The sequence below is a fragment of the Salvelinus sp. IW2-2015 genome, linkage group LG7, assembly GCF_002910315.2.
Source record: "Salvelinus sp. IW2-2015 linkage group LG7, ASM291031v2, whole genome shotgun sequence".
Taxonomy (NCBI): domain Eukaryota; kingdom Metazoa; phylum Chordata; class Actinopteri; order Salmoniformes; family Salmonidae; genus Salvelinus; species Salvelinus sp. IW2-2015.
The window spans coordinates 8,141,301-8,161,400 of NC_036847.1; the positions used below are offsets into that span (position 1 = coordinate 8,141,301).

The 20,100-nt window shown below is 43.4% G+C and overlaps 2 protein-coding genes across 4 annotated transcripts in view; one reads left to right on the top strand and one right to left on the bottom strand.

Moving 5' to 3' along the window:
* Positions 1-543: 543 nt before the first annotated feature.
* On the bottom strand, positions 544-6,153 carry plagx (pleiomorphic adenoma gene X). Of its 2 annotated transcripts, none has more exons than XM_023990860.2 (2): positions 6,025-6,153; positions 544-4,840 (listed from the first exon to the last, which is right to left on the bottom strand). In XM_023990860.2, exon 2 carries the CDS (start codon positions 4,560-4,562, stop codon positions 3,285-3,287), a length of 1,278 nt encoding a protein of 425 aa, XP_023846628.1. In that variant the 5' UTR covers positions 4,563-4,840; positions 6,025-6,153; the 3' UTR covers positions 544-3,284. The 2 variants fall into 2 exon arrangements, with proteins under 2 accessions (XP_023846628.1, XP_023846627.1); XM_023990859.2 differs by having other exon boundaries at positions 544-5,055.
* Positions 6,154-6,849: 696 nt separating this feature from the next.
* LOC111966322 (polycomb group protein ASXL1) overlaps positions 6,850-20,100 on the top strand; it is a 26,427-nt gene continuing 13,176 nt past the window's right edge. Inside the window, exons 1-6 of one of the 2 annotated variants that reach the window (XM_023990855.2) lie at positions 6,850-7,584; positions 14,678-14,760; positions 15,109-15,229; positions 15,386-15,545; positions 17,064-17,194; positions 17,351-17,435. In XM_023990855.2, coding sequence (XP_023846623.1) covers positions 7,528-7,584; positions 14,678-14,760; positions 15,109-15,229; positions 15,386-15,545; positions 17,064-17,194; positions 17,351-17,435 — 637 coding nt within the window. In that variant the 5' untranslated portion in view covers positions 6,850-7,527. The remainder of the gene's footprint in view (positions 7,585-14,677; positions 14,761-15,108; positions 15,230-15,385; positions 15,546-17,063; positions 17,195-17,350; positions 17,436-20,100) is intronic. The other variant, XM_023990858.2, reaches the window with a different exon arrangement.

Sequence of the window (20,100 nt, forward strand, 5' to 3'; positions counted from 1 at the left end):
CAGCAATATAGTACTGAAGTCCCAGGTCCTGCTGAAGAAATACCTGGCCAAGAGACTATGGAAGATCATCAGTTCAACAGATTTCCTACACCACACATGTTACTGTGGTTCATTTTGTGGTTAGAAGACACATTGTTCACATTACAGTAGTTTTATCGTCTTTGCACTGCAATCAACTTCATGTAAATTGATTCTGGTCTACCAGTTGATGAGATGCAGGGAAGCTTCCTGCCTTGCTCACTGTATGTTGTAAATGTGCTTCTGACCTCTTCTGAAAAGTCCAACGGACCTCTTCCGTTGGACTGCATTCTTGTAAAGACTTCCCTCACAATCAGTCAGAAGATCCTCATCTTGGTCTGTCTGTGTAAAATAAACTGGTGTGCGATTAAATAGTGGCTACGCCACATCATTTGACTCGTAAAATGTACATAAATGTTCTTTAATATTTGTACCTTTTCGTGTGGAAATGTATGGAAGCAAATTCATGCCAAAACAAATGACATTACATCTATAGAGGAAATGTGTTCGATAGTGAAAAATGAATCAATCTATGTGGTACTTTATTGTTCACATTCTGACAATAAGAAAATGCTTCAAAGATAATATGAAAAGAGCAATTCTTATTTTGTAACTTCTTCTACAGGGTGATGGTACAAACAGCTAGAGCGTAGTCCTAAGAGCTAACGGGGATGTTTGCCTAAATAGTAGCTCATTTTACTGCAGGCAACACCGGAATTCAATACAATAAAATCACCATTTAACATAATATAATGGGAACTTAATTATTGTGCTAACATCCTTCCGTCAATATGCTAAGCTAACCTCAAAACAAATCTAGTACTAAAGTGTGCGTTCGTTGAACTGACAAAAATAAACTCTACACAATGATATGAAGAGTAACAAGTTGCTCTTTTCTGAGGTAGTCAACGGTCACGTTCCAGGCCGACTACATTGCAGACAGGTGCATTGCATCAACCAATAGTGGCATGTTACGTCATCGACTGTACAGCCGTGCATCAGATTGCTATATCATATGATGTGGTTGGCAGATATCTTAAAACACCTATCCAGGTGTTGTGAGATCTGGCAGGCATCTGCAATGTAGTCAGTCTGGAATGCGGCAAACAAGTATAAAATAAACATGGGCGTGGAACAGAGATCTACATATCAGGATATGATATAATACATGAGAACTGGTAAAAGAGACAATGTTCAAGGAGGAGATGTTATACAACATTTTCCGTACTGCTTGTTACACTTCTTGTTATATTTTTAGATTACACCGGTGACAGAATATGGCAGAAAAAAATAACATATACTATAATAGTATAGAGGTAGAAAGAATATGGGTCAATTAATATCACTGTATGTTGTATCAACAACAACAAAAAAGCAACTAGATTCATAAAACCTACATTTTCACTTTAGATCTAATGGCACAACTCAGAGCCAAAGTAAATTGGAAAGATATAGACCTACCCTAACCCCACAGGACATCATTCTGTTTAGCTGTTCATCTAGGAGAGCATGTTGTTGAGGTAAAAGGAACAAAACATTTTTTAAGACATCAATTCTCTCCTTTCATAATGTCATAAGTGCTTTAACACAGTCGAGAGTAGACATCCAAGAGGCACAACAGTAGCATTTTTTAAGACATCGGTGTGACATTTCACTGAATACAGGATACAGTCAATGATATGCAGTAATATGAAACCCATTTCAGTAAAACTCTCTAAAGAGGTGTTTGCCAAACCTCTCGAGTACCCCCTGCCATTCCACTTATTTGGTCTATACCAGAACAAGCACAGCTGATTTAAATGGTCAACTTAAACAATAAGGCCTGGGGAGGTGTGGTATATGGCCAATATACCACGGTTAAAGGCTGATCTTATACACGACCCAATAAGGAGTGCTTGGATACAGCCATTAGCTATGGTATATTGGCCATTTACCACAAACCCCTGACGTGCCTTAATGCTATTATAAACTGGTTACCAACGTAATTAGAGCAGTAAATAAATGTGTCATACCCGTGGACGACGATCTGATATACCACGGCTTTCAGCCAATCAGCATTTAGGGCTCAAACCACCCAGTTTATAATAATAATCAAGCCCTTGATTACTTGAACCAGTGTGCTAATACTGTCTGGAACAGACCAAATAAGTGGAATGGGGTACTGGGAAGAGAAAACTTCTTTAAAGGAACTTAAAAATTAAATGTGTCTAGTTTTTATATAAATAAGCATTACATGATGACACAAAAGTACAATGTTAAGCAAACTGCTGTTATATATCTAGCATAACCATTGTCATCAAAGTAAATCACATTGTTGAAAAAAAAAATCTAGATGAGTGGCAGGTGTCATGTAGCACTTATGTCCACATTGTATAGACCTGACGCGATCTTTCCAAAGTGCAACCACTTGGCCTATTTCTAACAGGTTTCAGTAAAACAACATTTGGGTTGCTAAAAGACACTCCCTATTCTCCTTCTGCTCAAGTTTATTTTAATCGGATGAGGTAATACTGATGAGGTGGTTCATTGTGTTCAACGTCATAATGGAAATTATTGCCACCGAAAGCTTAATGAGCATCGTTTTTAAAGACTGAAAACTAATGCAATTTTTTTTTTTTATGCAAGCACATTGAAAGCATATACACCACATGACGAAAAGTATGTGGACATCTGCTGTCTGGAACAGTTGACCGGGGAAGCTCTAGCAGGGCAGAAATTTGACAAACTGACTTGTTGGAAAGGTGGAATCCTATGACAGTGCCACATTGAAAGTCACTGAGCTCTTCAGTAAGGCCATTCTACTGCCAATGTTTGTCTATGGAGATTGTATGGCTGTGTGCTCGATTCTATAAACCTGTCTGCAACAGGTGTGGCGGAAATAGCCCAATACACTGATTTGAAGGGTGTCCACATACTTTTGTATATATAGTGTATGTATCACTTGTGTATTCTGGTCATTTTAGACCAGGGATGGGCAACTGACCTGCGGATCAATGCACCAATGCATCAATGCACAAATTTGTAGAATTGCATGAAATTTGTTATAAAATTGCTAAATCTTCACTCTGCCCCATTGCAAAATGTGTTAACTTTAAAACATCATTCCCCCCCCTCCCCCCTCTCCGCTGTCAAGAGGGAGACAACAAAATTTCACTTGCCCATACCTGTTCTAAACACTCATATTGTATTGGAGGCTTTATTCATGACTATTTGAAGTTTCCCTTGGCCTGGTGTTAGGTCACGTGGGTCACATGGTATCAGGCTGCTCACTGTTGAAAGGCCTGGTAGTAGCGAGGTAGGGAGGTGGAAGTGCTCATTCCAGGGTTGCTGAACCCCTGAGGTAGCTGGTTGTTGTTGTGGGTTCCGGGGCCCTGGGGTGCGTGCAGTTGTGGAGGCTGCAGGAAGGTAAGGCCTCCTGGGGCCTGAGAAGGCAGGGGACTGGAGGAGGGCGGCACAGTGGAGGTGGAGGTAGACGGGTAGCCCATCACCAGACCTCCCATACTCATATGAGCACTGTAAGGAGGCAGGCCGAACGGCAGGAAGCCCAGGAGAGGACCCAGGTCCATGTTAGCAGCGCATGACAGCTCGGCCGAGGAGAGAGCGGGGCTCCTGGACAGAATGTGGGGGTCCCCGGCCCCTGGCCCACCCTGGGCTTCTGAGAGCACCTCCCTCTGAGGGGAGGAGGAGGTAGAGGAGGAGGCTGCGGTCAAGTGTGGGGGCAGCCCACTCTGCAGGTCCATGAGAAAGCTCTCCGTGTCAGGGTGGGGGTATGAGGTAGATCCATGCTGGTACCTGGGCATGTGGCCATAAGGCTGCTGTTGCTGCTGGGGCTGGGGGAGGTGGTGGTGGGAATGGGGATGGGGAGCGGGGTCCGGCATGTGGCGGCCCATCCCCATGGCCGTGGACAGGGAAACCTGCATGAGGGAGTGGTGGTGGTGGCCCATGCCTGGATTGGACATGGTCTGCAGGGGGTAGCTGCTGTACATGTCCATGGGGAAGGTCTCTATGGGCTCCTTTGAGGGGGGCCCCATGCCACATGACAGCGGACTCTGCTCCTCCTTTACGGGGCCAGGTGTGGTGGGGGCAGGTGTGGCTGTGGGGGTGGTGGGTGTGGCCTCCTGGACGTGGCTCTTCTTCAGGTGGCGTGTCAGATGGTCCCTGCGGCCAAAGCGCTGGGCACAGCGCGGGCACAGAAAGTCCCGGCGGCCCGTGTGAACCACAGCGTGGCGCCGCACATCCTTGCGGGTGTAGAAGCGTCGGTCGCAACGCTCGCACGAATACTTCCTCTCCCTGATGGCGTCGGTGGCACCCTCCAGTGGCTGAGGCCTGTCGGTGTGGCTCCCTAGCTGCTCCAGCAGGGTGGGCTCCCCCTCCTGGAAATGGAGCTCCCCAGAGAGGGAGCTGGGGGTGTGGGTGGCCAGAAGGTGGCGCCGGTAGCCCAGCTGAGTGCTGTACTGTTTGCCACACTCCTGGCATTGGAACACCTGCCTGTTGGCGTATTGGGCCTGAAGGTGGCTTTTCAGGTGCTCCTTCTGTTGGAACATCTTCTAGCAGAGGGAACGGCACTGGGTCTTCTGCAGAGGACAACGGGCCATAAGCCTGAGCAGACTCATGGGATATTTTAAGAGAGGACCTTCAAACTTGACAACCTTGGCTGCACCCTTAATGGAGAGTGGGGTGTTGAGTGCTGCTGAATGCTGTTAGTGGAGTGTTTCGTATTCTCTCCAGGCGAGGGTCTGTCCGCCTGTCTCCCTTTCCAGTGCAAGCTTCTATCAGATGGGGTGGTTCTGCAGCAGCAGCTGCCATAGCAACCCAATAGGGCCTGGGCGATGAAAGGAGAGGAGTCAAACACTCAGCCGTTAAAGCTCGGACTGGATGTGTATGAGCGTACCTGAGCTTGTGTGAGTTGTATGTGTGTGTGTGTCTCTCCAGAGGGTAATTCTTGGGTAAGTTGTGTGGTTCTTCTCCAGGTCTCATCCAGCCACACCAGCCAGAAAAGCAATTGAATGTGAGTGGCAGTTCTGCATGATTACAGCCCTATATATAAGCACAAATAAGCACAGATCAGCCTATAGTTGTTGTATGATGAAATTACCCACAGTCAAGCTGGGGCCTGACACACCCCATGTATAGGACCCACCCAAAGCAATGCACTTGACATTAAGTTGCCCCTATACCTGTGTAATAACCAAAGACATATGTCATTGGTAGTAACACTGTAATTACATAGTACTTCTGTAATTACTTTGAAATTGTAATGTAATGGAGTTGAGCGGTTTTTGCAATTACACAGGTGAAAAAAGGAAAACTGTCTGAATAAGTTGAAGTTCAGGATTTAGTACAACTATGGTTATAATTGTGCAAGTGCTGCAGATCAATATTCAGGTCATAGTGCCCTCTTGTGGAAATTTGGTGGCATGATGAGCCAAGGTTTTCTATATTAGAAAATTCTAACTACAAAACCGTCTCTGATCTCAACACAATGTAAAACAAGGTATGTTATTAACACTTGAAAACCAATCAAGTGTCTAAATACAACGAACATATGGTTAATCATCAACTCCAGCTGCTCAACCTGTATATGATCTTTAATGATGTGTTTCAGAAATGTGTTTTTTAAACGACTATCTAATTCACGCAACGCTAGTCAATTAGAATATAGAGTAAACAGAAAACTCAATAAATGGGACTAGCTAATGTAATTCATGATCGAAAAAAACGCAATGGTGGCACGTAGTGCGAAGGACGAACATTAAAAAATACTTTTTTTTAACACTTTTGTATTCTGAACATTTGGTGAGAGCCAGCGGAACAGTTAAGCTTTTCGTTATTACAGATAGTAATTAAGTAATTAACAGAAATAGACATATTGCACTACTATTTGAAAACTGCAAAAGAAATTCAGCAAGTTCATGTCACGAAGTTGCTCGGCATGAGTCGATTTTTACTATCAGGCTGGCAGACTTATATTTGGGACTTTTCTGTTAAAAATTGGCGTAAACGTACCTTTAAAACTTTCGGTATTCGGTTCTTGTTCCTTTTCTCTGAGATATTTTGTAAAACTATTTTATTATTTTCAGGGCCTGGGTTTTCCAGTGCAGCGCTGGAGTTTCAGAGCGCGTGCATTATGGGAGTGTGACGTCAGACACACCGCTTTGACAAACTTTTGCAGTGGTTGCTAAATACGGTTCACCAACACTGATTGACCTAGTATGCAATACTATACTTCATATTAAACTTGAACACTTATGACAATATGGGCCCCATATCATGATACTATATAAGAAGAGAAGATGATGGAGGGAGATCATCTTTTCCATCTGATTTGCTGGAGAAAATCTGGTAATACTACCTAAATCCATGTTGCAAACAGTTCCTCGATGAAGAACTTTGTTGAACTGTTAGCAACATGGATTTAGGTTGCATTAGTTGTGGAGTAAGTTTGCATAGTCTACTGTTCAAGTTTTTGTAATTTTATTCTATAACGTATAGCTTCCAACTATATCACCATGTCAATCTCACAAACTCTCTGTCCAGGTTTGCATTCATAGTTCCATCTACAAATGTGGTGACATTTCCTTAGCCCCATCCCTCAGTTTACAAAACAATGTGTCAGGATCAGGCTGTTGAAAATACAGGTTATATCTATTTTATTAAGGTGAATATAAGTGTTTTAATGTGGATGTTCTCTGTGTGACTTCGTTTTGGGACACGGACAATCATAATTATTAGTACTCTATGTATTATAGACTATAATCAGTTTGGTATCAGAACGCATTTGTTGTAAACACTGCAGCATTATGTTCCCGTATTTGAGTAGTTAAAGAGTAGCCTATGAGTACAATTTTGGAATTTACGTTATTGTTTATCGAAACGTGGTATCTGATTTTAGATTCTTCCATATTTTTTATTCAGGTAGATCTCTAGCAGGTTACATGTTGACGCCATTGTGGCTCATTTTGCAGATAGTAGAGCCACAATGCCTTGTCCTCCGTCATTTCCTTCCCACTGGCGTTGGTTTGTAGCAGAGTGGCTAGATAGAGAGGGGGTGGGGAGAGTTGTTTTGTGTTGCGTTCCTGCAGTGTGTTTGACCCTTGACCTCGTTGTTGTGTTCTCTCCGCCTTGCATTCCAAAGTGAGGTTTTCCTGCAGCAGATGTAGCTTCAACAGACGAGAGGCGCTCGTAGCTGCTAGGGTTCGCTCGTTACTGCGCTCCCCGTACGTTTTTACTAGATAGCTTCTCATTAGCCTTCTGTCGCGTTACAGTGCAATAGAGTAGAACAACAATAGTTTATATAAATGAATTAGCTCAACAAGGGACGTGCCTACCGAGCACAGGACGAACGAGAAAACGAGCAACTGCGTGGTGGGAAGGCTAAGTTAGCGAAACGGAGAGAAACCGCTCAGCTAACGTAGCTTGCTAGTTCGGGGTTTCCTGACCCATTGAAGCTATCGCAACTGCTGCTGGAGGAGCAACTGAGAGAGGATAGCTAGCTACTAGAGGGAGGAAATGAAGGACAAACAGAAGAGAAAGAAGGAACGCACGTGGGCTGAGGCGGCTCGCATGGTAATATACTACTAATTATTAGTTGTAATTTTGTAATGTACTGACAGCCCCTGTGAGACAGGGTAGACGAACAACTGTCGGCAACCGAACAAAGATTGTTCCCGAGTCTGGTATGTCTGGTTGGCACTGCACGCAGCCCGCTAACGCTAGCTGGCAGGGAGTACTCCAACATTAAATTGCCAACATGTTAACAATGGAATAAATACATGCATTAAGCCCCTAATAACGAAATACCGTTTTTTATTATCTTGATTTGCCATTCCGCGTGTGGCTGTGGCTAAACGAACCCTCATTGTTGACAGGCGCATAGCTAGCTGGCTAACGTTAAGGGGTACGTCTGCCTTCCCGTTTGACCCTTTGTTTGCTAGCTAGCATAACTCACTGTATTAGCAAGTTAACGTTAGCCAGACTACCACCATCTATTGAACATGTAACTACATATATATTTCCTAGTTAACCACCAAAACTGTTTCCCAGCTGACGTTAATTACACTAACGTTAGCTGTTCGTATTTTAACACATTTAGCCAGGCCCCTCTGTGGCTGGAGTCAACAAGGGTCAGGGCTGTATAACGTTAACGTTTCCACCCCCAGTTTAGTTAATGTTAGGTAGCTAGGTGGCAGCTAGCTACAACCATATAAAGATGGATAAAGCCGTCTTTATGTAGCCATCACCATAGTTTTGGATAGCTAACCGGGTGCATGCGTGCAAATGTTTTTATGTAGCCATGTTGATAAATAAGCCAGATAAGAAGTAGCTTGTAGGCTACTGTAATGGTATACAAATCATGTCTGTGTTTTTGTGTACTGCAAATCCTCAATGCTGCTTTTCTACTGTAACACCAATGTTACACTAGTGTATACACCCGTATGTTATACCAGGGAAATTATATCCCTAGCTAGGGCTAACAGTGAGGATATGTGAAGAGCAGCAACAACCTCCGCATAATCAAAACAGTTGTGAGAATGTGTTCAAGTTCAGTCAGATCTACAAGAGCCATGGACCAATGAGACGCAGGTGCTGGACCATAGATGGAAACAGAAAAGTCTGAGCCTTTTGGGTAAACACGGGTAAATAATGTGTGGAAATGCACCACAGACACAGGTTTTTTTCTATGGTTAGTGCTGTTTGGGACGTCCTTACCTAACCTTAACCCGTACTTAACCATTTAAAATTCTAGATTTGTCATTAATTTTTCGGTCATGGTTTCATCTGCTACAATACACACTATTCTCTGTGCTTTGTAGAGGGGTCTAAATATCCAGGTCTACTAAATGAGGCAAATAAAATTAAGTTAATTAATAGAGAGGAGAGAGAGAAGGAAGAGAGGAGAGAAAGAGAGAGAGAGAGAAGGAGAGAGGAGAGAAGAGAGAGAGAGAGAGAGAGAGAGAGAGAAGAGGAGAGAGAGAGAGAGAGAGGAGAGAGAGAGAGAGAGAGGAGAGAGAGGAGAGAAGGAGAGAGAGAGAGAGAGAGAGAGAGAGAGAGAGAGAGAGAGAAGAGAGAAGAGAGAGAGAGAGAGAGAGGAGTATAACTATGACTGTTAATGTTTATGCTGAGCAGCATGATCAGGCCCTACATTAGTTATGCAGAGCCTAACACAGTGCACATTACTGCTATAAACAGTCTGCATCTGGCAAAAGTCCATTAATTTCAATGGGAGGCAGTCCACCCTTCTGACTGCCAGACGAGGCTGCGTTGCATTGCAGAGAGCTGCCAGTGACACGAGCCTACCATACGAGCTAAATAACTTAGCTCACTTCGAGGCAAGTAACACAGAAACATGTGTGAGAGCATCAGCTGTTCCGGAAGACTGTGATCACGCTCTCCGCAGCCGATGTGAGTAAGACCTTTAAACAGGTCAACATTCACAAGGCCGCTGGGCCAGACGGATTACCAGGACGTGTACTCCGAGCATGCGCTAACCAAATGTTCTTCACTGACATTTTCAACTTCTCCTGTCTGAGTCTGTAATACCTACATGTTTCAAGCAGACCACCATAGTCCCTGTGCCCAAGAACACTAAGGTAACCTGCCTAAATGACTACCAACCTGTAGCACTCACGTCTGTACCCATGAAATGCATTGAAAGGCTGGTCATGACTCACATCAATCCCAGAAACCCTAGACCCACTTCAATTTGCATACCGCACCAACAGATCCACACTGCCCATTCCCACCTGGACAAAAGGAACACCTATGTGAGAATGCTATTCATTGACTATAGCTCAGTGTTGAACACCATAGTGCCCTCAAAGCTCATCATTAAGCTAAGGACCCTGGGACTAAACACCTCCCTCTGCAACTGGATCCTGGACTTCCTGACAACACATCCGCCACACTGATCCTCAACACGGGCCCCTCAGGGGTGCGTGCTTTGTCCCCTCCTGTACTTCCTGTTCACCCATGACTGCACGGCCAGGCACGACTCCAACACCATCATTACATTTGCTGATGAAACAACAGTGGTAGGCCTGATCACAACAACAGTGAGACCGCTTATAGGGAGGAGGTCAGAGACCTGGAGACCTGATGATTTTTGACTACAGGAAAGGGAGGACCGAGCACTCCCCCATTCTCATCGGCGGGCTGTAGTGGAGCAGGTTGAGAGCTTCAAATTCCTTGGTGTCCACATCACCAACAAACTAATGGTCCAAGCACACCAAGACAGTTGTGAAGAGGGCACGACAAAACCTATTCCCCCTCGGGAGACTGAAATGATTTGGCATGGGTCCTCAGATCTTCAGTGTTTTACAGCTGCACCATCGAGAGCATCCTGACCGGCGCCAAATCTAGGTCCAAGAGGCTTCTAAACAGCTTATATCCCCAAGCCATAAGACTTCCCAGACTATTTGCATAGCCCCCCCCCCCCCCCCCCCCCCCCTGCTCCTCGCCTCCCCTATTATCTATGCATAGTCACTTTAATAACTCTACCTACATGTACATAATTACCTCAACATCGGTGCCCCTCGTCCATTGACTCTGTACACCAGTACACCCTGTATATAGCCCCGCTATTGTTATTTACTGCTGCCCTTTAATTATTTGTTATTCTTATCGCTTACTTTTTTAGGGATTTTCTTGAAACTGCATTGTTGGTTAAGGGCTTGTAAGCAAGCATTTCACTAAGGTCTACACCTGTTTTATTTGGCGCATGTGACAAATAGAATTTCATATCAGTATCATTGGTGCTTCTTGAGGATCTTGAACTGGATGCAGTTAATGACGCATTTAATTTTATTCAGTTCACAATGCTATAAATCCTACCATGTTTTATATTGTACATGCATACTGCAGATGCGTTATAGCTCAACTTCAGCTCATTTCTCCTTCCTTAATATGGGTGTGGAAGTTCCTTAGATGCACAGGCCTGCATTTTAGAATGTGGCTCTGTTCAGTTGCCAGACCCTATTTTACTGTTCTGTGCCTATCTGCATCCCTGCACGCCATGGAAGTGCTACAAAGCTCTGTGCCATTTTTGGTTTTGACTGTGCGGAGAATGCATATTTATAAGCTACGGCCCATGTGTCACTGCCCATCCTTGTGGAGAATGTGTAGCTTTTGGGAGCATAAACAATATGTATAGGCTGAGACTAATAACAGGAGTCCAGTGTGTTCTGAAACTTGTGCTATGCCATGCTAGGTTTGTGTGTAAAATAAGCATGTTCAAATTAAGGACTTTTGTCATTCACTGAGGCATACAGAAATGACTGACCAATTAGTGTCACAAGAAAAAACAGAGGCTGGAAACACAGAAATACGTTGCACGCTCACACATTCAGATAGATGGGAATGGGCAGTGGACACGTGGTTGTATCTTCAACAAGATAGGGACACACACTTTACCAGTTCCAAATATATATATATAACTGAGCAGGTTCTTTTATTTCTCCACAGATTGCAGACCTATCAGGGTTCTCTATCTTATTGACCATCTGGTTCCTCAGGGACTGTTTTCTATTTTTACATTTTCTTCTGGGACAAGGACAAGAGAAATGTTACAGTGATTGCCACATGTCATAGCATTCTGTTATTCACCAATGACTCACCTAATCATGGAGCATACTGTTTCTCTATTGGGATCTGCATCTTTAGGGTGCATGCGTGGTTGGTGAAGTGCTTGGACGCTTTGTCTGCTTGTCTCTCCCTGACCAAAATACCCTTCCTCTCCGTTCCATTTCCTGCTTGTATGTCCTTGGGTTCATTTGAAGCAGCGCTCTACTACCCAGTCTGTATTATGTATTGTTCCTTCTCATGCATCCTGTCATGGCGACACGCGGAGAGGCGCTGGATCGATCTCACAATCCCAAGCACCTATCTGTCTCTGGTCTTTTCATCTTCAGCATTGCAATTAATCAATAATTCACTGTATTTTTAAGTGAGTGGAGATGGCTGTTAGCCCAGTAACCTGTGGTTTATATAGTGATGTCACTTTAGAAAAAATATTAAGCTACATCGCCTGATAGATATGAATTGGTTCACCTAGAGTGATGGACCTAGTTGTGGGTTTATTGTGTTGTGTACTATTTCTGTCTTAGCGTATTGCTTCAATTTCCACTTTCTGCTGACAAAGCTTGAGTGGTTAACTCCGGTGTTTTAAGCATTTTAATACATGCTTTTTAAAGTTTTAGGCACTGCCTTTCTGAGTCTTCCATTCTTGAGGTATGGAGTTCACGTTTTGTTTCTCGTTTGCACCCGATATTTCTGAAGCTTCTGTATTCACTTTTTGGATGTATGGTACAGATTTATAGTTAGCCTCTATGAATGGGTTAGCTTTCTCCTAACTACCTATAGCACCTATTGAAGATAGTATCTTCTGGCCGGGGGAGTTTTGTTTAGAGCCCTGATGCTCATTCTGAACGTTAAAACACAAAGCTTGCGTTACGTTCCTTATGTTTCCAAAACCGTGTCTTTCAACATCGAAGTAATTTAATAAAGGTAAAATTACAACATACCTTTTTATAAGGTTGGTGTTTCCACACAGCCATATCTCCATGTTGCAGTGCTTGTTTATTAAGGAAGATGTAGACGGACACCTGTGCTAATTGGCTATCTAGCATGCTCTGAACACCTGTGTGTCAGCGTAAATGGAGAGGAAGTGTAGTTCGTCAACTGGAGGCGCACACAGCATATGGATCCGTGCTAATCAGCTACAGTAAGTGTATCTTTTTATTTGAAAGTTTCTTTCTTGCTGATATGAAAGATAAGGGGAATATCAGCATATATCAGTTTCGAAAACCGTTTCGCAAGCGAGGCTGTCCCCGACCTTTTAATTTATTTTTTACCTTGGTCAACCGATAGTTGTCTGTTCTTTCGACCAATCGATTGGTCAACATTTTTATATGCGCATCTTTCCATATATAGATACATCCGGTGTCTTAGTCAAATCAACTAGCAGTGCGTTTAAAGCATCAGACAAGCTCAGTGTTTGAAATAGTTAAGACACACATGACTAGAGGAAGTCCGACCGCAATTGATTTGATTGTGTTGGGCCGGACTCAGACGTGCTGTGTAAAAAAAAAAAAAATAGAAAAGTAAGACAGCAAGCAACTGTGCCTAGCACCCGTTGTCTCTCTCTCATCCCTGCTGCAGCAACCACCACAGAATATCAACAGTGTATCACGCTGTCTGTGTTGCTGAAGATGCAACATAATTACAGCCATTTATGACCGAAAAGTTCTGTTAGCAAAATCCATAATTTGTTTAGGAAAAACATTCCCGATTTCCTCAACCCTTTCTCCATATCTCTTTAAGAGACACATGTATGCATTGCATGCACGTGACCAATAGGGCCTGACCTATAGCATATCATAATCACATCAATAAATTGGTTATAACAAACTCTGAACACCGTAACACATGTGACTGCAAAATGAATGCAGAGAATGTGATAAACTACATAAGTATTCAGATCCTTTACTCAGCAATTACTGCCTTGCAGACCTTTGGCAGTCTAGTTGTCAATTTGTTAAGGTAATCTGAAGAGATTTCACCCCATGCTTCCTGAAGCACCTCCCACAAGTTGGATTGGCTTGATGGGCACTTATGTACCATATGGTCAAGCTGCTCCCACAACAGCTCAATAGGGTTGAGATCCGGTGACTGTGCTGGCCACTCCGTTATAGACAGAATACCAGCTGACTGCTTCTTCCCTAAATAGTTTGAAGCTGTGCTTTGGGTCATTGTCCTGTTGTAGGAGGAAATTGGCTCCAATTAAGTGCCGTCCACAGGGTATGCCATGGTGTAGCAAAATGGAGTATCTCCCACTTTACCACCACCAAAGCACCCCAGACCATCACATTGCCTCCAGACAGATGGCGGCAAGCATCTTTTCATTTTTTCTGCGTCTCACGAATGTTCTTCTTTGTGATCCGAACACCTCAAACTTAGATTAGTCTGTCCATAACACTTTTTTCCAATCTTCCTCTGTCCAGTGTCTGTTCTTTTGCCCGTCTTAATCTTTTCTTTTTATTGGCCGGTCTGAGAGATGGCTTTTTCTTTGCAACGCTGCCTAGAAGGCCAGCACCCCGGAGTCGCCTCTTCACTGTTGACGTTGAGACTGATGTTTTGCAGGTGCTATTTAATGAAGCTGCCAGTTGAGGACTTGTGAGGCATCTGTTTCTCAAACTAGACACTCTAACCCACAAATGCAACATTAACAATGTCTACACTGTATCTCTGATAAATTGTTTATTTTAATGGACAAAAAATTGGCTTTTCTTTTCAAAAACAAGCACATTTCTTAGTGACCCAACTTCTGAATGGTAGTGTACAATTTCAGTAACATGTCTTAGAGTGATGGACTGTGCCATCCCCACGGCCTCCACAATGGTTCAGTCCACTCAGACAGGTGTCTTATACAACGTTATTTGCAAAATATTTTTACTACTGCTCGGCTAAAGAAATTTCGGTCGACCAACAGCCTATCTACTAAACAATCGACCAGTCGAATAAATGGTCAGTCCTAGTTCACACGCAGCCAATCGTGAGCGAAGCTAACCTAACCACCTTTTTCGAGAGCTATGATTAGGCCCAACTCTCAAATGTTCTGTGTGTGCTCTAACATGTTCATTATTTATTGTAATGTATTTTTCAGGTTCTAGAGAACTTCTCTGATGCCCCCATGACGCCCAAGCAGATCCTGCATGTTATCCAGACCAAGGGACTCAAGGAAATGAGGTAAACAACCACACACCCACACCTTTTTAATTAACGCACATCTCTACTGTAATATGTAACGTATTTACAAGGATAATATCGCTCGTTTTATGTCAAATTAGTCTAACTCACTTTTTCATTTTTCACCATTCCCCCATGATCTCTACCCGGTCGGATACACAATGTGTTCCACAAAAACAGAAGGTGAGATGGCACAATAACAAAGGGACAATATTATTATTATAATTTTTTGTTGTTGCGCTGTCTCTTTGCATACCATAGTATTACCTTGCAAGTTCAATTTTTTTTGTCTGTCTCTCACACTTGTGCTGCTTCTCACACTCATCTCCTCCGCTCTTTTCTATCCATAAGTGGCACGGCCCCTCTGGCCTGTCTGGTGACCATGCTGCACTCCCAGGTGAGGGGGGACCGAGTAAAGAACAGCATCTTCTTCAAGCTTCCTGGCAGGATGAGTCTGTTCACTTTAAAGGTATGGAACAAGCCCACTCCATTCACCAAATCTCTTGAACATGCGCACACACAACTCTTATCCCTACCCCTTATAAACGTCATACAAACCTCTACCTAGAATGCACATGCACACACGTTTCTGATAGGAGTCACTTTTCTGACTCTCCCTCTGCAGAAGAACGCTCTGCAGTGGACCAAGAGTTCGACAGAGGCGGAGACAGCGGACACCACTACACAGGCTACCGCTTCCACTGCAACAGCAGGGCCAACGGAAGGGGGGGAGCAAGAGAGCTGTGACTCCATGGAAACGATTGCGGCCAGCGGAGAGAATGACGGTGTGTATGGTCATGATCACCACATGCTTTTATCATCAGATATAATGTAGTGGAGGGTTAATGTACACAAATTCCTTTTTTATTCCCTTTTTTATTATTATAATTTTTTTTATATATATTTTTTTTTTACATCTACTGTAAATTAGTGTTAGAGTTTACATTACTTGCCTCTAGTGCTGTCACAATACCAGATTTTGTTTTAGGGCTTACTTTTACCATAGCCTATACATAATCCAATAAGCATTATCAGCTGTAGCCCAACCGATGCAGCATAATGGCTAAATAAATAGGCTGAAGCACAGGATTGCATATATGCATACCCCATTGGGCTAATCATTAGCTGGATCCCAAACTCTTAACATGATCTTGTTACTAGTTAGCAACTTATTGATGACTTTAATGTCCCCATAAACACAGTGAATATAATGTAGGCGTCTGTTAGAATTGTCCAGTGTTACATTTAGCCCCAGTTTCCCCTATGCACCCGCTGTGAATTGAGGAGCGCTAGCACACCTAACCATGCTGATGTACTCCGTTTTAAAACTGTGCCGTTTGCGTTCATTTTTAGGAGTTGTGGTAGCGATCGAAAGCTGGGATTCCCTATTTTTTAATAAACAAAGGCCATCAACTTCTTTCAAATGTGTTTTCCCCACGATTGCATTAACCAATGTTGTGCATCATTGACTGCTTATGGCACGCACAACAACAAGCTGACTAGGTAAATAGGTCAACTATTCCACTATGAGGTTATCTGATTTGCTGTTCGTTACTCATCTTTTTCAGGCAAATTACTAGACGGACTTTATCCTCTGTCAGTATACGACATGAGACACATTTGACAGAAAAACCGAAAGTAACACATTGGAGTTATGGACTGTTTTACAAGTTTGGTTACAACGTGCAACCTGACTCACTGCCCATTTTCTCAACCACCGTTTACTGTTTATCCACCATTTTGTTTTTACCACTACATCCCTGGTCTTTTTATTAAGCACAAAAATCAAGTGCTATTTAATTACTGTGACTGGTCTGTTCAAAGGTGCTTTCGAAACAACACCGGAATATGTATTGTGATAAAGGCGGAAGGAGCATGCCCACGAGAGTGCTTTTTGAACAAAAACTGGAAATCAGAGACAGGTCCCCCCCCCCACCCCCCAAGCATGTGTTTGTTGCCATGGTTACAGGCACACATGACACTGCCATCCCTGGCCTAGATCTGTGTGTTTGTTTGTGTGCTTTTTTTTATTAAAGAGAAGCATTTATTGTTTATTTGTATGGGAGCTGCTGTTTATGCGAGTCGCTGAATGCATGGCTGAAAAATTCTAGATGATAAACGCACCATCACCAATTGTGATAACGGAAACCGAAACATGTGCAGTGTGAAAAGCCTTCTAGTCAGTGTATGTGATCCATGGACCATTTGTCATCAACTATGCCAGTTGGAACCCAGTAAAGAGTAACAATTTTGATATCTGACCATACCCTTCTCTGCCCCCACCACCACCACCACCACCACAGCATCAGTAGATGAGAGCTCGTCCAGTGCGTCCTGCTCCACAGAGCCCCAGACCAGGCTGAGTAGGTCTGGAGTCTCTGGACAGGTGCGCTCCGAGGCCCAGGCACAGACCCGACTAAGCCGATCCAGACAGGTATGCTTTACCCCCCCACCCCCTCTGAAGAGGTTTGGATATGATGTATAAGAAATAATTGCGTATTGAAGATCCCCTTTATCTCTGACTTAGTGATAACATCAGTCTTAGCATTCTATTACCTCTCACCATGTCCCCTGCTCTCCTTTGCTGCAGTCGGGCAGACAGAGGAAGAAGGCTGTGATGATGCCGCGCGTGGTCCTCACTCCACTCAAGGTCAATGGTGACCACGTCCCATCAGGTTAGCACTGCTCTCTACTAGTCCCTTTGCTACCCTAACTCCATCTCTCTGTGCCCACACACACACTTCCTGGGCAGCAAATTGTGGTAGCATTACACACCAACACCTTTTGAGTCATATTCCTACGGTGGTCTTGGACCATTTCTCACCCAGCATTGGCCTCTGCTCCTTTTACCAGTCTTGTCATTTATATGTTGCCTATTTACTGTTGCAGCAGCATTCTTAGACAGTAACCTCTGAGCTCTTCAAGTTCCTCAGCAAACTTGGGGTTTAACAAACACCCGTCTGAATGGCCTTCAAACTGTTTTCTCATTAGTACAATCTATGGGAAGAGTGTAGAAATGGCTGGTGTTCCTGCAGGTGCCGTGTTGACAAATGTCACCACAGCACCACCAAAAGATGACCTGTGTGCTCTAGTGTTGAGCGATTTTACAATTGGATCGACTATCAACGATGTTTGACAGCCATCGTTGATCTTGATGTCACAAATGATGGTTTGAATTGGAGTCTGGCGGTGGACAAGAGCGCAGCGCAGTGAGCACACAGCAGGGTGACCTGCCAAATGGCCCATTCCCTATTTGCCATAGCATAAATGTTCAATACATATGTGGTAGTTAGACTATTAACATATTGCAAGAGAACAATGCAAATTGTAGAAAGAGCGGAGAGCACCAAAGCAGCGCATAATGTCAGATGGGGCCTAACATCCTGTCTAGATCGGGTGTGCGCCATTGCGCGCATGTTGATTTTGTACATCCACACCAGATGTGATCCAGACACGCAGGTTGAAATATCAAAAGGAACTCTGAATCAACTATGTTAATTTGGAGACAGGTCGAAACACATGAAACATTCATGAACATTTAGCTAGCTTGCTGTTGCTAGCTCATTTGTCCTGGGATATAAACATTGGTTTGTTATTTTACCTGAAATGCATAAGGTCCTTTTTTCCCCCTGGGTCTTTGTAGAATTTTGAGTTTCACAAAATTGTATGTTCTCTTCACCAACAATTAATCCACTGAGAAAAGGGGAAACATAGTTTGTTTCTAGTAATCTCTTCGCCTTCAGTAGCAGTAGTTGTCTTCTTCTGTGGACTTTTGTCGATTGGCAACCAACTTTAAGGTGCATTACCACCGACTGGAGTGTGGACCTCAGCTCATCTTTCCTATAACATTCTTTATAACACTTGAATGAACATGGCTTACGTTTTTAAACTAATAGGCCTATTAGGATATGCCTTTTACCTGTACAAATCCTAAATATAGACCTACATGTTAAAAAATAAATCAAAGTAGCCTTAACAAAATACAAAAAAAAAAGCATAAATATTCTGTTTTTTGAATAAGATGCATCTGGATTTGAATATAGGCTACATTTTTTTAAATTAAATGAAGAACCATTAGGTCTAGTTGTTTTTTACCATGTCTCAAGCCTACCTAAAGGTTTCTGGCAATGTTTACCTTTTCTAGTGAACTCAGAACACAGGTTTGTGGTCTGTCAGTCTTTTGCGCTAATAATCTTTTTGCATATGCTGCAAGTGACTTCGTCAGGTCTGCTGGCTCACCTTTATCATTTGGCCTGAAACCGAAGAACTTCCAACTTGGTGTCGACATGCTTTTCTTTCCCACCAAGTCACCATCGTTTTTTCCCGGGATTTAGCTTAAGCTATACTATTGAAATCCTGTCACTTTTTTTATTTTTTATTTTTTTTTTACTGTCGGAAAGTATCCCTATGGAAGAAACTACACTTGATATGCTATAATTAAGCAACAAGGCCTGAGGTGTGGTATATGGTCAATATACCACGGCTAAGGGCTGTTATGCATGAGTGCCTGGACACAACCCGTAGCCGCTGTATATTGGCCATATATCACAAACCCCCAAGGTGCCTTATTGCTATTATAAACTGGTTACCAACGTAATTAGAGCAGTAAAAATATATGTTTTGTCATCCATGTAGTATACGGTCTGATATACCACGGCTGTCAGCCAATCAGCATTCAGGGATCGACCCACCCAGTTTATAATATACTTTTTTTAAAGGTAGGCTAATATAACTGATATCTGTGTATTTTTATGTACAAGAGAATCATAGCCCTACCAATTTGAAAATCATTCTGCAGCCTAGACTAGATAAAATAACTAGGCCTCAGAATGTGTCCTTAATATTGCGTTCTCTCCTCCGTGCGCAAAATAATGTGCGATCAAATCGTAGATCAACGATGTTTGGACAGGACGATGGGACGATGTGTCATTCCAGACATCGCCCAACCCTAGTGAGCTGCTCATGTTTGACTGTGCTCCTCATGTGCACACCCAGAGTATTTCTCTCATTCTGAGGTTCCCCAGAAAATCCTCCCCTCTTGTGGTTCTGTCAGTCTCTGCGTGCAGAATAACCTTCCCTTGCCCTCACTGTCTGAGTGCAATTTCCAATATCTGTCCTCCCTCCTTCTTTCTGTGTGTACCTGGAATATCAGTCCTTCCCTTCTGCCTTACGTTTAGCTGCCCAGTAAACCTGATTTGCTCTGTATGAGAGAGGGTGAGGTGAGCACTTTCTCAGATGTCTGCTGCACCCTACCCCCCACCCTCCTCTCTTGTGTTTGTGGGCCTGGGTAACTGCTCCTCTTGCTTTATGTGCTGCTCACCCCTCCCAACCCCCCATCCC

Coding starts and splice junctions, on each gene's coding strand:
- plagx (XM_023990860.2), bottom strand. CDS start 4,562: ATGTTCCAACAGAAGGAGCACCTGAAAAGCCACCTTCAGGCCCAATAC.